A 17,395-nucleotide genomic window follows, 5' to 3' on the forward strand; every position below is an offset into this window, starting at 1 on the left:
AAGGATTCCATCTTTGCCCACACTGGGTTCATGTACCTCGTGCTGGACCATCCCCCTCCTCTTGCCCTGGACACTCTTCTACTCTGTTTGGGTTCCAGAACCCATGCTGTGTTTTTCCTCTATGTAGATACCCCTCTTCACCTGGCCCAGACACTGACACCTTATGATAGGTCACTCCAGTGTGTGGACACCCTCAGTTCTTTCAGACTTCAACTCCTTATGCTGAATCACCTGCTTGGATGTGCTTCTCAGCCTTCCCAACCTGTGACAGTCCACTCCAGGCTGTTCCTTTACTGGACTTATCCAATATCTCATGTTAAGTCATCCTCCCCATGGATGCTCTCCTTACTCATAACTCATCATTTATACTACTCTATTCAATTATGTTCACACAAAAACTTATACATGAGTGTTCATAACACCCTTATTCATAATAACCAAAAAGTGGAAACAGCCCAAATGTCCATTAACTGAAGAATGGCTAGACAAAGTATGTTATAGCTATACAATGGAATATTATTATTCAGCCACAAAAAGGAATGAAGTACAGATAGGTACTTCAGCGTAAATGTGTGATTTAAAACATGTTAAGTGAAAGAAGCCAGACACGAAGGCCACATACTTTATTGGTCCATTTATATGAAAAGTCCAAAGTAGACAAATCCATAGAGATAGAGGTTGTCAGGACTGCAGTAAGGAGGTGATGGGGAATGACTGCTAATGTGTATGGGGTTTCTTTTATGGGTGATAAGAATGTTCTGGGGGTTCCGTTGTGGTGCAGCAGGTTAAGAATATGGCTTTGTCACTGCAGTGGCTTGGGTCACAGGTTTGATCCCTGGCCTGGGAACTTCCACATGCCATGAGTGGGGCCAAAAAAAGAAAAGAAAAGAAAAGAAAATGTTCTGAAATTGTAGATAATGATGATTCCACAACATTGTGGATGTGCTAAAACTCACTGGATTGTGCTCTTTAAAAAGGTAAATTTTATGGTATGTGAATTCCCTCTTAAAATATACATATATATTATATATAATATATAAACTTATTTTAATTTACAAGATAATATAATTTATCCTAAGTGTATAATAATATAGTTGTGAATATAATTATATAATTATATAATTTTATTTATATAATTTAAAACAAAAAATTCTTCCCTTTATTGGGAAGAAGTGATAGCCTGAACCCCATGGTAATGATAGGCTAGAGAGAAAATGGACTCAATTGGAGATTTTTAAGAGTTATGATTGGCAACATATTTGCTGGTTGACTTGATGTGCTGATAATGGGGGTTGTATTAGAAAGGAGTCAAAGATAGAGTTCTTGTGGCTCAGTGGGTTAAGAATCCAACTAGTGTCCATGAGGATGCAGGTTCAATCCCTGGTCTCACTCAGTGGGTTAAGAACCCAGCATTGCCACAAGCTGTGGTGTAGGTCACAGAGAGCAGCTTGGGTCTAGCATTGCTGTGGCATAGGCTGGCAGCTATAGCTCTGATTCAGCCTCTAGCCTGGGAACTTCCATGTGCCACAGGTGTGGCCCTAAGAAGGGGAAAGAAAGAAAGAAAGAGAGTGAAAGAAAGAAGATTGCGGAGTTCTCGTTGTGGCGCAGTGGTTAACGAATCCAACTAGGAACCATGAGGTTGCGGGTTCGTTTCCTGCCCTCGCTTAGTGGATTAATGATCCGGTGTTGCCGTGAGCTGTGGTGTAGGTTGCAGATGCGGCTCGGATCCCGTGTTGCTGTGGCTCTGGCGTAGGCTGGTGGCTACAGCTCCGATTCGACCCCTAGCCTGGGAACCTCCATATGCCACTAGAGCGGCCCAAGAAAATGGCAAAAAGACAAAAAAAAAAAAAAAGAAAAAGAAAAAAAAAGAAAGAAGATTGGTAGAAGAACAAGGCTAATGGGAAGAAAATAAAATGAGTTCAATTTTGGTAGTCGCAGCTATCCAAGTAGGAATATCAAAAGGCAGATGTATACATAGGTCTAAAGCTTACCAGCATGATTTGGAAGTCATCAGCATACATATAGTAACTAAAGGCAAGGAAGAGACTATATTGTGTTTATTTAGCTCTTACAGGATTTACCAGTACCCATGGGAAATAAGGAAGCCAGAAAGAAATGCATAGCCTCTCAGACACCAAAATGAAGAACTTTGGGTCTAAAATATCATGTAGCCTAGTGGTTATCCTATAGATTGGGCAGCCTTTGGGTCAGGTGTCCATCTAGGTTCAGTCAGATTCCAACTTGGCATCATCATCACATGGTGACTGAAGCGGTAGGAGCTCTAACACTTAAAATAATAGTGTCTAGGGAGTTCCCGTCGTGGCGCAGTGGTTAACGAATCCGACTAGGAACCATGAGGTTGCGGGTTCAGTCCCTGCCCTTGCTCAGTGGGTTAACGATCCGGTGTTGCCGTGAGCTGTGGTGTAGGTTGCAGACGCGGCTCGGATCCCGCGTTGCAGTGGCTCTGGTGTAGGCTGGCAGCTACAGCTCCGATTGGACCCCTAGCCTGGGAACCTCCCATATGCCGCGGGAGCGGCCCAAGAAATGGAAAAAAGACACACACACACACACAAAATAGTAATAATAATAATAGTGTCTAAAAAATGCATGCTTCAGGCCAGTTGAGCCAAACTTGCTTTCAGCTGCAAGTAATTCCAACTCAATTTTGGCTTAAACAGGGAGTTTATCTCATAGAAAGTGAAATATAAGGATAGGTCAGGCTACCTATATCCTAAGGATAATTGATTTAGGAGCTCTGTGGTGTCATCAGCAGTTTCCTTTCTGTATTCTGCCATATTCAATTTCAGCTTGGTCCTAAAGCTGCTTTTCCTTATGGGCCCGGGTAGATGCCAGCAAATACTGCATCAGCATGTGTCTTTGTTCATGCCAAAGGGAGAGATAGCCAGCACTGATACTCCAATAAAGCCTCTTCTCAGATCTCATTAGTCCAAATTGGTTTAGACCTGAACCAGTCACTGTGACAGGGTTAGACTAATTAACTGGGATGAAATGGATGTTGGAGAGTCAGTCACAGTGCCCAGCACAAGTGGAATATTGCATATATACCGGGATCATCAGTGTCCTTTAGACGATTTTCCGTGAGTATCACTATAAATGTGAACTTTTCATAAGATTAAGGTAGCACAAAGACTATTTCTTTTCTGGGTCTAGAGTAAAAATAGTCTTAGTTGTGGATTGATGATTAATTCCTATATTTCAAACCGGGTGGATGGGTCGTAGATTTGTCATCCTCTGATGAAAAATGAAAAGCCTAACCATGACTTCACCCCCAAAAAGCACTATCTACTTTTACACTTAATTTTATTTTTATTTCCTCAAGAAAAAATTATTTTAGCATGTGAGCAAATGGTTCAATGAGTTGCTCAAAATTCCTGCCACAGTTCATACCTAAGATGACTGGAAGGTGATTCTGCCAGTTGCTTACTGTGGTCAAAGCCTCATTAACATTCCCATTGCATCTCATTTAGAAAGAGAGAACTGCCCAGTCAGCTTGTCTCATTAGTAATAGTAATAGTTACTTGGACACCTAAGGAACTAAATGATTTAGTATGCTGCATGGGATTACCAGATATGAATAGATTAGGTTTGCATAATTTATGCTGAATATAATCCCTTGGAAATAACTCCATTATAGCTACAGGTAGCATGCATTGCCTCTAGCAGAGTTCCTCACAAGAACATGGATAATAATCATAATGTCATAATTGTACCCGAAGTCCTCTTACATAAAACAGAGGCCTAGCAAACCTACACCTATAGGCTGATAATAAGAACACTTGCATACAGTTATTGGGTTTGTTTTGGTTTGGTTTATTTTGGTTTTGGCCATGCCCGTAGCATATGAAAGTTCCTGAGCCAGGCGTCCAACCTGTGCCATAGCAGTGACCCAAGCCACTGCAGTGACAATACCCTAATTTCAGAGCAAGATTTAACGTTATGTGGCCAAAGATCTGAATCTAGTGCCTTAAATTTTTTTTTAACAAATAGGTATGAATTACTCATGAGCCCAATACTTTAAAAAACCGTAAATAAAAAGTAATAAACAGGAGTTCCCGTCGTGGCGCAGTGGTTAACGAATCCGACTAGGAACCATGAGGTTGCGGGTTCGGTCCCTGCCCTTGCTCAGTGGGTCAACGATCCGGCGTTGCCGTGAGCTGTGGCATAGGTTGCAAATGTGGCTTGGATCTCGCGTTGCTGTGGCTCTGGCGTAGGCCGGTGGCTACAGCTCCGATTCAACCCCTAGCCTGGGAATCTCCATATGCTGCGGGAGCGGCCCAAGAGATAGCAACAACAACAGACAAAAGACAAAAAGACCAAAAAAAAAAGAAAAAAAAGAAAAGGAAAGTTGGGAATAAATTCTTTTTGTAGAACCATACCATGGGTAGCCATGTCCCAAAATATACTCAGTTTTACTTTAGCAACCAACCCTATGTTTTCCTCTGAGGATCTGGTATTAAGGGTTTGGTTTGTGGGGGCTGGGCAGAGTGTCTTTTTTCCCTCTTTCCCTTTTTTTCACCGTTGGCATGTGGAAGTTCCAGGGCCGGGGATCAAATCCATGCCTCTGCAATGACAATGCTAGATCCTTAAACTGCTGAGCCACCAAGGAACTCCTTTTTTCTTTTTTACTGCAGCAATTAGACTTATTTATAATTAGATCCTGTCTTCTTCCACATTATGTCTCAGAAACCTGGCCAAAGTCATTTTGCTTGAGTGGGGAAGGTGAGGCATACTCTCCTTAAACCTGGGCAGCCTAAAGGTAGGCCAGTTTTTTTTGATAAGAGATGGAAGAGGACTTTTATTGAAACAGCCAAGGAGGATCCTTCAGCAATAACTGGCCTTTCATTCTATCTCAGTTTTCTTCTCTCTTTGATCTTAACCTTATGGACATACATATCCTCAGAAGGAATTACGTGAAGGGTTAAAGTCTAAGGTACCAAGCCTGAAGATGATGAAAAGCAGGAAGGTGCTAAGTATACTGTAGTTTATTTATATCATATAGAGATATCGATATCATTTCCCCTTGATTTATCCTACAAATGCACACTTCTAAGTGCAGTTTTTTAAGTTAACATTATCATATCCAGAAGAATAAATGCACATTGTGAGCCTCCTCTGCTCCCTGTCCTTCATTCTCTCTACCTCCAAAGTTGCTATTGGTAAAACCCTAGCAGCTTATCCCATCAATCCTTATATTGGGGTTTCTAAAGCTAATTGTCTCTTTTGTCAAGAACATAGAATAAGTAGAAGTCAAAGGTTAGTAAATAATAGCAGACATTTAGAAAGACTGCTTGTGGAGTGGTAAAAGGGATTGAAGCGTGGAGGCTTATCACACCCATCTGACCAGGGAGCAGAATCAGGACTGCAAAGTCCAAGCTCTTATTTATTTATTTATTTTAGGGCTGCACCTGCGGCATATGGAAGTTCTCAGGCTAGGGGTCATATCAGAGCTGCTGCCCACCTACACCACAGCCCCAGCAATGCTGGATCCTTAACCCACTGAGCGAGGCCAGTTATTGAACCTGCATCCTCATGGATACTTGTCGAGTTCTTAACCTGCTGAGCCACAATGGGAACTTCGAAGCTTCTATTACTTGAATAGAGGAACGTAGCAACTGTATTTGTCTTCTCTTTCTCTCTCTGATATACCTTGATGTTAAAATCCAGGTGAAAAGCTATCTCACGGAAATTTTGACATCAAGAACCCCAGCAGTTCATTCTAAGAATGGAATTACAGTTGTTGAGACGTGTGCTTCCGAAGATTTCCTAGGTCTGCATTTGACCTCCAGTGTGAAGTTTCATGTCTATCTATTGTGCTTTCTTTTGTGGAGAACCTAGCTCTTGAGTCTAATAACCAGGATCATTATCTGTAAAATTTCTTACTTGTGCCTCTGCCATTGTATAACAAATTTGTTATACAAATTTCCCAGGGATTAGTGGTGATTTGCCAGAAACAGGATCTTTAGATGAGGAAGCTCCACTAAAAGTACTATATTGTGGATGACAGGAAAAAGCAGCAGCATTTAAGCGATGTAAGAATGTTTGTTGAGGAGTTCCCATCGTGGTGCAGTGATTCACGAATCCGACTAGGAACCATGAGGTTGCAGGTTTGATCCCTGGCCTTGCTCACTGGGTTAAGGATCCATCATTGCTGTGAGCTGTGGTGTATGAAGGTTGTAGACGTGGCTTGGATCCCGAGTTACTGTGGCTCTGGCGTAGGCCGGCGGCTACAGCTCCGATTGGACCCCTAGCTTGGGAACCTCCATATACCATGGGAAGCTGCTCTAGAAAAGACAAAAGGACAAAAAAAAACCAAAAACATTTGTTGAATTAGATAAACTTACTGTTTTAGGAGTTCAGGTACCTAGATTGAGGGTATATGTATATATTGGGTGATGGAGTTGGTAATCAGTATTTTTTTGGGGGGGGGCCTTTTTGCCTCTTCTTGAGCTGCTCCACGGCATATGGAAGTTCCCAGGCTAGGGGTCCAATCGGAGCTGTAGCCACTGGCCTATGCCAGAGCCACAGCAATGCCAGATCCAAGCCGAGTCTGCAACCTATACCACAGCTCACGGCAACGCCAGATCCTTAACCCACTGAGCGAGGCCAGGGACTGAACCCGAAACCTCATGGTTCCTAGTCAGATTCATTAACCACTGCACCATGACAGGAACTCTGGTAATCAGTATTAAAAGGATGAGAAATGCATTAAGGAGATCCGTCAGGGTGGTAGCAAGTCTATCTCAGAGGAGCAAGAAAGGCATCTGGCCTTTTCCATCTATGGGCAGATGTATAAAATGTGGTATACATAAACATTGGAATATCATTCAGCATTAAAAAGGAAGGGAATTGTGATGCGTGCAACAACGTGGATGAACTCTGAAGACATTATGCTAAATAAGTCTGTCACAAAGGGTTAAATACCATATGATTCCATGTGAAGTACCTAGAGTAGTGAAATTCATAGAGTATAGTGGTGGTTATCAGGTGCTGGGGGAATGAGGAACGAGGAGTCAGTTGGGAAGATAAAAAAGTCCTGGCCCTGGATGGTGGTGGTGGTTGCACAACATTGTGAACGTATTTAATACTCCTGAGCTATATACTTAAACATGGTTAAGTGGTGAGTTTTATGTTATATATGTTACCCAAATAAAGAAAAGGTTTCCAAGAGTTCCTGTTGTAGCTCAGGGGGTTACAAACCTGACTAGTGTCCATGAAAATACAGGTTTGATACCTGGCCTCTCTCAATGTGTTAAGAATCTGGCATTGCCATGAGTGTGGCAGATGTGACTCAGATCCTGCCTGGCTGTGGCTGTGGCTGTGGCCTAGGCCGGTGGCTATAGCTCCGATTCATCCCTTAGGCTGAGAACTTCCATATGCCCCAGGTGCAGCCCTAAAAAGAAAAAAAAAGTTTTTTCAAAAAAAAAAAAAACTTTTCAGAAAACATTTACAAAATACACTTATCTTTCTGTCTGATGTGATCATTGACTCAGTTTATTCCACGTTCTCAAATGTGACTGATAGCTTCTAATCACTAAATAACAAAATTTTGTTCCATTAAGCTAACTCAAAGTAATAAGGGAATAGAAAATATACCCTTCATTAATTAATACGTCCTGACTTCCGTTTTATAACATTCCGGGTATCTCCAGTTAGCTCAAGGAATGTCATAAAATTCTTTTTTTTTTTTTTTTGTCTTTTTGCTATTTCTTGGGCCGCTCCTGCGGCATATGGAGATTCCCAGGCTAGGGGTCGAATCTGAGCTGTAGCCACCTGCCTACACCAGAGCCACAGCAATGCAGGATCCGAGCCGCTTCTGCAACCTACACCATAGCTCACGGCAACGCCGGATCGTTGACCCACTGAGCAAGGGCAGGGACCGAACCCACAACCTTATGGTTCCTAGTCGGATTCGTTAACCACTGCGCCACGACGGGAACTCCAATAAAATTCTTAAAGCAAGCCTAACTTTGATTTCCTTAACTCTTTAAAATACATGCTATATTATACTTTTTGCCACTTGCAGAAAAGCTTCATTGTTATTCAGATCACAATGACCTTTAAGGGAGTCCTTGAGTACGGAGAGTTTTAAAAGAAATGACATTAATCCCGGGAGGCTGCAACCTGCCTTTACAGGCAGCTTACACTGTAGAGAGTTATCAACTATTTATTTATTTAAATTTTATGGCCACACTTGCAGTATATGCAAGTTTCCAGGCCAGGGTTTGAATCCGAGCTGCAGCTGTGGCAATGCCTGATCCTTTAACCCACTGCACAGGCTGGGATTCAAACCTGTACCTCTGGAGTTCCCGTCATGGCACAGTGGAAACGAATCCAACTAGGAACCAAGAGGCTGCTGGTTCCATCCCTGGCCTTGCTCAGTGGGTTAAGGATCTGGCATTGCTATGAAATGTGTAGGTGGCAGATTCGGCTCGGATCCTGCATTGCTGTGGCTGTGGCGTAGGCCGGCAGCTGTAGCTCTGATTCAACCCCTAGCCTGGGAACCTCCATATGCCATGGGTGCGGCCCTAAAAAAAAGCAACAACAACCAAAAAAACACCAAAAAACCTGCATCTCAACAGTGACCTGAGCCACTGCAGTCAGATTCTTAACCCACTGTGCCACAGCAGGAACTCTGAGATTTAACATTTTATAGTTGCTGTTTCTTATGTGTTAGCAATATTATTTTATCTTTTTTCATTCATAACTGTAAAATTCTTTTTTTTTGTCTTTTTTTTTTTTGCTATTTCTTGGGCCGCTCCCGCGGCATATGGAGGTTCCCAGGCTAGGGGTCCAATCGGAGCTGCAGCCACTGGCCTACGCCAGAGCCACAGCAACGAGGGATCCGAGCTGCGTCTTCGACCTACACCACAGCTCATGGCAACGCCGGATCCTTAACCCACTGAGCAAGGGCAGGGATCGAACCCGCAACCTCATGGTTCCTAGTCGGATTCATTAACCACTGCGCCACAACGGGAACTCCTGTAAAATTCTTTATGAAGCTATTTACCTAGCCTATTTCTTCTGATAACCGGAGTGTGAACATTGGTTTTTTGCTTTTAAAAAATTGTATCAGTTAGAAATATTTTATCATCCTTTGATGTGAATAATTGAACGAGTGTGGTACTTATACATACATCATCAAGGAGATAACTTTCCCCTCCTCTGTTTTATACTGGCAGTATTAAGTTGCTCCGTCTTTTTTTTTTTTTCTTTCATTTTTTTTATTACTCAAATGAATTTATCACATCTGTAGTTGTGTAATGATCATAACAATCTGATTTCACAGGATTTCCATCCCACAGCCCAGGCACATCCCCCCACCCCACAAACTCTCTCCTCCGGAGACCATGTTTTTCATTGTCTGTGAGTCAGCATCTGTTCTGCAAGGAAGTTCCGTCTGTCCTTTTTTCAGATTCCACATGTCAGTGAAAGCATTTGATGTTGGTGTCTCATTGTATGGCTGACTTCACTTAAGTTGCTCCATCTTTTTATGTAGTTGTTTAAAAGAACTTCTGCCAGAGTTCCCGTCGTGGCGCAGTGGTTAACGAATCCGACTAGGAACCATGAGGTTGCGGGTTCGGTCCCTGCCCTTGCTCAGTGGGTCAACGATCCGGCGTTGCCGTGAGCTGTGGTGTAGGTTGCAGAAGCGGCTCGGATCCCACGTTGCTGTGGCTCTGGTGTGGCTCTGGTGTTGGCCGGTGGCTACAGCTCCTATTCAACCCCTAGCCTGGGAACCTCCATATGCCGCGGGAGTGGCCCAAGAAATAGCAACAACAACAACAAAGACAAAAGACAAAAAAAAAAAAAAAAAAAAAAAGAACTTCTGCCAATTATTTACAGGCAAAAATCAAGAGAAACTATTTTATTATATAATAAACTTTTTCTCCGTCTCTTTTTAGGATATTTTCTTTTCTGGATGTTGTTACCTTGTGTCGCTGTGCTCAAGTCTCCAGGGTAAGAATGGCTGACGTAATTGCAAGACCGTTCCTTCCTGACCCTGATGATAATCAGCTTCTGTAGAAGGCCAGCAGTTTACTTCATAAGTTACTTATATGTTATGTTTCCAAGGATGTAGTTTACCCAGGGCATACCCAAACCCATATTAATTCTGCAGTGGAATGCTACTGTGTGTGCTATTTCTAACTGATTTTTGAAAACTCTTGACTGTTTGTATAATACCAACAGAGGAAATATTTTCAAGGAAAAAAAAATTCAACACGCAAATAAAAAGGTTAGGTTTTTTTAGGGCCCCACCCTCAACATACGGAGGTTCCCAGGCTAGGGGTCGAATCAGAGCTGTAGCTGCTGTCCTGTGCCACAGCCGCAGCAACACCAGATCCCAGCCACGTCTGTGACCTACACCGCAGTTCACGGCGGTGTCGAATCCTTACCCACTGAGTGAGGCCAGTGATCAAACCTGTGTCCTCATGGATACTAGTCAGATTCGTTTCTGCTGAGCCACGACAAGAACTCCGAAAAAGTTTAGGTTTGTAATAATACGGTGTTTCATTATGTTTTCCTACCTCATTTTATACACATACAAGGAAGGCTCTTGATATCTCTCTGTATTTTTTCCTCAAAAGATAATAGCAGAATTTAATTTTTTTGATTGTAGAGCAAACCAAATTCTATTCTCTAAGTCAGTTGCTGCATTACTCTTACTTATCCATTTTTGTCAGTTGACATTGCTGTGACAAAATAGTGAAACATCTTAATTTTATTGGTGCCACTAATATTAAGTAAGAATAGAATCTCTGTTGTGGGAAAACTGCTTTATGAGCCATTCCTAGTCTCTCTCCTTTTTTTTTGTCTTTTTGCCTTTTCTAGAGCCTCTTCCCGCTGCATATGGAGGTTCCCAGGCTAGGGGTCTAATCAGAGCTATAGCCACCGGCCTACGCCAGAGCCACAGCAATGCCAGATCCGAGCCGAGTCTGCGACCTACACCACAGCTCACAGCAACGCCAGATCCTTAACCATTGAGCCATGGAGGGAACTCCCCCCAGTCTCTTTTGTAATACAGATATATAATAATTAACTTAAAATGAATGTATACCTACAACTATCATCTTTTTATAACTTGGACAGTGGCTTTTACTTGTTTATTTAACATATGTTTATTGAGGAACTAGCTATACCAGGTATAGTCCCAGGTGCTGAGTGTGTAATATGGTTATATATCATACAGAATTATATTTATCTTTGTAAGTGGACCCAGGTTTCCCTTAAGATATCCAGTACCAGTTCCCTTAAAAACAACCCACAAAACTTGCCATAAAAAATTCACTTTGTCTTGCTAATTTTTTTTTTTTTTTTTTGGTCTTTCTAGGGCCGTACCCACAGCATATGGAGATTCCCAGGCTAGATGTCAAATCAGAGCTGTAGCCACCAGCTTATACCAGAGCCACAGTAACGCAAGATCTGAGCCGCCACTGCGACCTACAACGTGAGATCCTTAACCTGCTGAGCGAGGCCAGGGATTGAACCCATGTCCTCATGGATGCTAGTCGCAAACTCCCTGTCTTGCTAATTTAATTTCTACATCCTAAAAGCCATGCTAAATCTGTGTATTCAGCTATTTAGGAACGAATCAATAGTATTTTGATGATTTCTGTTCGTCGCATTTTTGTCCCTGGTACTGAGTGGTTGCTCTTGTCATAGCTGGTATGAGTTAGTGGGGTTTCTTTTCTCTCTCCATGTGAATGAGGTCATCATTGAGAAATGAAATTCCCGGACGAGTGCCTAAACCTGTTTAGTTACAAAGTCTTGTCTCAGGAATGTAGATTTGAGTGAGTTATAATTGTCGTTTTCATGTTCAAGTTCCTCTTCCCTCTTAATGTTTTAACTTAAAAAGAGGAACAATGCCAATTTTCATTAAATCTGAACAGTTGGTACACTGGTGTAGGCCTGTTATTCTCTGTACTTGAAGTAGTTAATTTGCTTTAAAAAAGACTCTAGAGAGGAACCTGTCATTCTTAATTTTAGTCTCAGTTTAGCATGTTTCCTGCTTCCTGGAGTAGATAGTATAAGGAAATGAGAAATTTCAGAGCAAGTCAGAGGTATATTTAGCCAGAGAATCTAGTTAACAAATAATCTTTAAAAGTTTTATCTTTTGTCTCTTGTGGAAACTGTTGGAAAAATAGGGAGCCACTAAAAAAAAAAAAAAAAAACAACTTTGAAATCCTCTGAAAATCTTGAAGATCTCTAGAATGATAACTTTTTTTACCCTCATACCTCTGACATATTTCTGCTGATTGTGTGACATTTACCCTGGGGTTTATAGGTATTATCTGCAGTTTCCTTTTTAGAATTTCAGTATTGATTCTGTGGTGTTTTTGTTTTTGTTTTAGGGCTCCACCTGCAGCATCTGGAAGTTCCTGGGCTAGGGGTTGAATTACACCACAGCTCACAGCAGCGCTAGATCCTTAACCCACTGAATGAGGCTAGGGATCGAATCTGCGTCCTGATGGATCCGAGGCACATTCGTTACCGCTGAGCCACATTGGGAACGCCTCCAGTCTGTGTTTTGATATGTTGTAGTAAGAGGTGGTGTTCTGAGTTTATAACTCAACAGTATTAAAACTGTTGTTTACACTTTAATAGGGAAAACTGTTAAAGGCTTTCTGATTCAAATTCAGAATGATCCACAATAAGTTAACTCTTAATGGAGTCATTTTTCACCTTATCCTGAAAGATTGAAAAGTGTGGAAACTTTCTTGCCTCCCTTTAGGAGACGTTTTAAGGCTTTCATCGTTTAAAAAGAAATTTTTTTTAATGGCCGCGCCTGTGGCATGTGGAAGTTCCCAGGCTAGGGGTCAAATTGGAGCTGCAGCTGCCGGCCTGCACCACAGCCACAGCTCCCCGTGCCAGATCTAAGCTACATTTTCAACCTATGCCACAGCTTGCAGCAGTGCCAGATCCTTAACCCACTGAGTGAGGCCAGAGATCGAACCTGCATCCTAATGGATACTGGTCAGGTTCTTAACCCACTGAGCCACAACGGAAACTCCAGCTTTCATTGTTTTGAGTTTACCACTGAATCAAGTTGAAAGGAAAGATGACCAAGTAAAAAAAACATGCCTGAGGAATTCCTGTGTGGCTCAGTGGGTTAAGGATCAGGCATTGTCACTGATATTGAGAAGTGATACTGTCTTTTCTGTAAGTCCCAGGTCACAATCAGGGGCAGTCAAGTGATGCTGTGGATGTGTATATATATATATATGTGAGAGAGAGAGAGTGTGTGTGTGTGTGTGTGTGTTATATACATATATAAAAACGTAGCAAATATATTGAACACAGTACATTCAGAGTACTACCTTCTTTGATTTCATCCTCACCTTTTTCCTAGTTGAGGGATAGAGTAACTTTTTATCAGCTGAATTATCTCATTTTGGGATTAGAAACTCCAGTTAGTAAACAGTTTCTGGCTATGATACTTATCAAAACGTGTGCTTTCCCCATCCCCCCAATGTAAGATGTTTCTTAGCTGCTAATTTCTGTACCCACTCATTAATGAGATAATTTACTTGGACAATAAAGTATGAATCAGAAATAAGACAGACCTTTTGGGAGTTAATGGTGTTTGGGGGTGGGGGGGCTGCTGAGAAATCTTTGAGTCAATTGATCAGTCAATAGTTTGAAGTGTGAACTTGAATATTGCCGACTTTCCCCCTTTGTTTCACCTTCTGCTCATTCTTTCTCCTTTTCTTCAAAATAGGCCTGGAATGTTCTGGCTCTGGATGGCAGTAACTGGCAGCGAATTGACCTGTTTGATTTCCAGAGAGATATTGAGGTATAATTACGTGGTGTGTGGCCCCATTTCTCTTGTTAGAATGTAATTACAGCAGGAGACAGATTAGCCCCCAACCATATAAATCTCCTTTCCCTGGAGAGACAAACTATTAATTTCAGTGCACCTGAACCTCATGGGAGTCTGCAGTGTTCCCAGGAACTTGTTCAGTTTTGAGAATGAGCAGAATTATTTTACTGAAGTAATACTAAATTATTTAGTATTAACAAGACTCAAAAAGTTTTGTTAGGATTTTTTCCTGGTGGAATTGTGAACCTGTGTTAGTTCATTTTAAGGAAGTCTTTTTATATGTGCTTATTGAAAAAAAAAAGTAGGGTTAACAACCTTTTGAGACATGATATTTGCATCAATTCTTCTTGATAAGCATAAGATTTAGGGTTTTTTTGGGGGGGTGCACCTGTGGCATGTAGAAGTTCCCTTCGTGGTGCAGTGGTTAACGAATCCGACTAGGAACCATGAGGTTGCAGGTTCGATCCCTGCCCTTGCTCAGTGGGTTGAGGATCCGGCATGGCCATGAGCTGTGGTGTAGGTTGCAGACGTGGCATCCTGCATTGCTGTGGCTCTGGCGTAGGCCGGTGGCTACAGCCCCGATTGGACCCTTAGCCTGGGAACCTCCATATGCCGCGAGAGTGGCCCAAGAAATGGCAAAAAGACAAAAAATATATATATATATAAGTTCCCAGGCCAAGGGTCCAATCAGAGCTGCAGCTGCCAGCCTACACCACAGCCACAGCAACTCCAGATCTGAGCCGTGCTGCAGCTCATGGCAACACCAGATCTTTAACCCACTGAGGGAGGCCAGGGATTGAACTTGCGTCCTCATGGATACTAGTTGGGTTTGTTACCATTGAGCCACAACAGGAACTCCAAGATTTTTTTTTTCAATTGGTTTTTCTTTAAAGTTCTGGTGGAACTTAGTTGTCTTGAAGATCCATGTAAGACGTTTAAAAAAATCTCGTGTGAACTTTCCATTATCTTCATACAGTGTTGTTTTTTTTTTTTTAATAATACCCACTACATACTAGGTTTTTATGTTTTTCACAATTTCCTAATCTTAATGGATGTAAATGTTTAAAGCACCATAGCCACAAAATCGTTCGGTGAGCTTTTGTTAAATGTTCATTGAGTCTGCTATGTTTAGAGTACAATCATAAATGCACAGAAATAATAAAGAGTTAACGTTCTTCAGTAGCAACAGTTTAACCAGGGGTGGGGGAGCTACATTAATATAGTGTGATAAGACACCTGTGGAGCACCATTTCTTCAGATACAGAATATCTTACCAGATGAACAAGATAAATAACCATATAGGGTTTAGGCATGTCGCAGGTAGATGGGGTAATCAGGAAAGCTTTCTCACAGTAAGGTGAAATTTTCCTATTGATTTAACAAGAGAAGAGGCTGCCTCAAAATTAGAATGTTATCTTAAAAACAATGTGGCTTATCTTTCTGTGTGCCTGGGGTTTTTTTGTTTGTTTGTTTGCTTTTACAGGGCCGAGTGGTGGAGAATATTTCAAAAAGATGTGGGGGCTTTTTACGGAAGTTAAGTCTTCGTGGGTGTCTCGGAGTAGGAGACAATGCATTAAGGTAAGAACCTGTTGATTAACTCATTTTCTTGACTGAAGTGAATAAAGAACAGCCCCGAACAACACCACCTCACCCAGAAAAGGCTAGAGTAGTTTCATATTCCTAAGCTGTTCTGAACCCAAATACACATTCATTGCTTGTAACACAATATCCAGTAATGGGATGTGTGGTTTTGAGAATAAAACAAGAAGTGCTCTCCCCCACCAAACCCCAAAGCCAGATTCCCCATGTTATAAATGGTTCTTTTGGAGCCTTAAGTTTTTTTTTTTCTTTTTTTTAAGTGTCTTTACTCAGTTAGGATAATTTTAACTTTGGTTGACAAAAAGATCAATGTTTTAAGAGGTTTATGGTTGAAAATTAATTTATTCATAATTGTGAACTACTTTTATACCGACATCTAGCATCATTGGTAACTTTTATCATTTTTTTAAATGCTGAGTATTTTGCCCATTTCACTTCAAATGCTTTCTTTCTTTCCTGTAAAGGACCTTTGCACAAAACTGTAGGAACATTGAAGTGCTAAATTTAAATGGATGCACAAAGACTACAGATGCGTAAGTATCAAAGAAATAAAACATACTTCTCCGTCTTTGAGAGTTTGCTGTCATAGACCCAGCAGACATAGAAGGTAGACATAAAAACTTTCAGCCCAAAAATCTATTAGTAATAACATGTATCAAATAACATTTAAATATTATATAGGGACTGTGATGATCTATGTGGGAGAAGAATCAGAGAGAATGGATATATGTACTTTGGGTCACTTTGTTGTACAGCAGAAATTATCTCAACCTTGTAAATTAACTATACTTCAATAAAACAAAAAATATTGTATAGGGAAACTGTTGCCTATTGGGAGGTGAAGAAGCTTATTTACAAAGAAGGGGACAGAATTATTCAGTGAATCATTCTGTTCTTCCAAAAGACCTCTTGAGGAGTTCCCTTAGGGTGCAGTGGGGCTAGCACCCATTGTTGTCACTGCAGCAGCTCGGGTTGCTGCTGTGGCTCGGCTTCTGTCTCTGGCCCAGGAACTTTCCATATGCTGTATGCTCCCCCACCCGAAAAAAAAGGTTTCTCAAATAGATGGGCCCTTTACAGTTGCTTGAGTGAAGAAAAGTAGAAGATGCTTCAAGCACATTGTTTATTTTATTCCTTTCTTTGAGGTCGCAAGAAAGAGATAAATATAAAATAATCAACAAGGGTCCTCTACTCAGTATTCCGTAATAACCTATGTGGGGAAAGAATCTGAAAAAAGAATGGATATGTGTGTATGTACAACTGCATCATTCTGCTGTACACCTGAAACTAACACAACATTATAAATCAAGGATATACAATATAGAAGAATATGTGTATAACTGAGTCACTTGTGTACAGCAGAAATTAATACAACTTGTAGATCAGCTAGACTTCAATTAAAATATAAATTAAAAAAATAGATACTGGGAGTTCTCTGGTGGCCTAGCAGTTAAGGATTTAGCGTTGTCACTGCTGTGGCTCAGGTTTGATCCTTGGCCCAGGAATGTCCACATGCCGAGGGCATGGCCAAAGAAAACGGAAAACTTTAATATCGTAAAATCATCAAATAACCACTGGTCCATTCTGACTTCTGCTTGTTCTGGTGACCCCAGCAGTGTTTTAGATACAGTTTATAAAAAAAAAAAAGATACAGACTTTAAAAGCAAAAATGGAGACTTCTAATGATGACAGTCACTGCCTCTGGTTGTAAACAGCTCTATAACCGTAGAAAACAAGCCGATGGAGATGGCAGGACTGAGAAACAAATGAGGGGAGTCCTGTGATATTTTCCAGAAAATGGCACAAGGAGAAGGAACCCAAGCAGAGCACAAAGTTCTGGCTGATTTGAAGAGAAAGAGTTCAGAGACCAGGGTGACTCCATTTGTGTTTGGAGACAGTGGAGCTCCTCAAAAAAATCTACATTTTCTTGGCTGAATAGTAAATTGTATATCTGCTTATTAT

At 41.3% G+C, this 17,395-nt stretch overlaps 1 protein-coding gene across 4 annotated transcripts in view; it reads left to right on the forward strand.

Annotated features, from left to right (window-relative positions):
* The window catches only part of FBXL20 (F-box and leucine rich repeat protein 20), a 93,741-nt gene that overhangs the window by 51,945 nt on the left and 24,401 nt on the right, over positions 1–17,395 (forward strand). For all 4 annotated transcript variants that reach the window (XM_047757015.1, XM_047757018.1, XM_047757016.1 and 1 more), the window contains 4 exons: positions 9,921–9,975; positions 13,736–13,810; positions 15,321–15,415; positions 15,901–15,969. In XM_047757015.1, coding sequence (XP_047612971.1) covers positions 9,921–9,975; positions 13,736–13,810; positions 15,321–15,415; positions 15,901–15,969 — 294 coding nt within the window. The remainder of the gene's footprint in view (positions 1–9,920; positions 9,976–13,735; positions 13,811–15,320; positions 15,416–15,900; positions 15,970–17,395) is intronic.

The sequence above is a fragment of the Phacochoerus africanus genome, chromosome 14, assembly GCF_016906955.1.
Source record: "Phacochoerus africanus isolate WHEZ1 chromosome 14, ROS_Pafr_v1, whole genome shotgun sequence".
NCBI classification, from domain to species: Eukaryota; Metazoa; Chordata; class Mammalia; order Artiodactyla; family Suidae; genus Phacochoerus; species Phacochoerus africanus.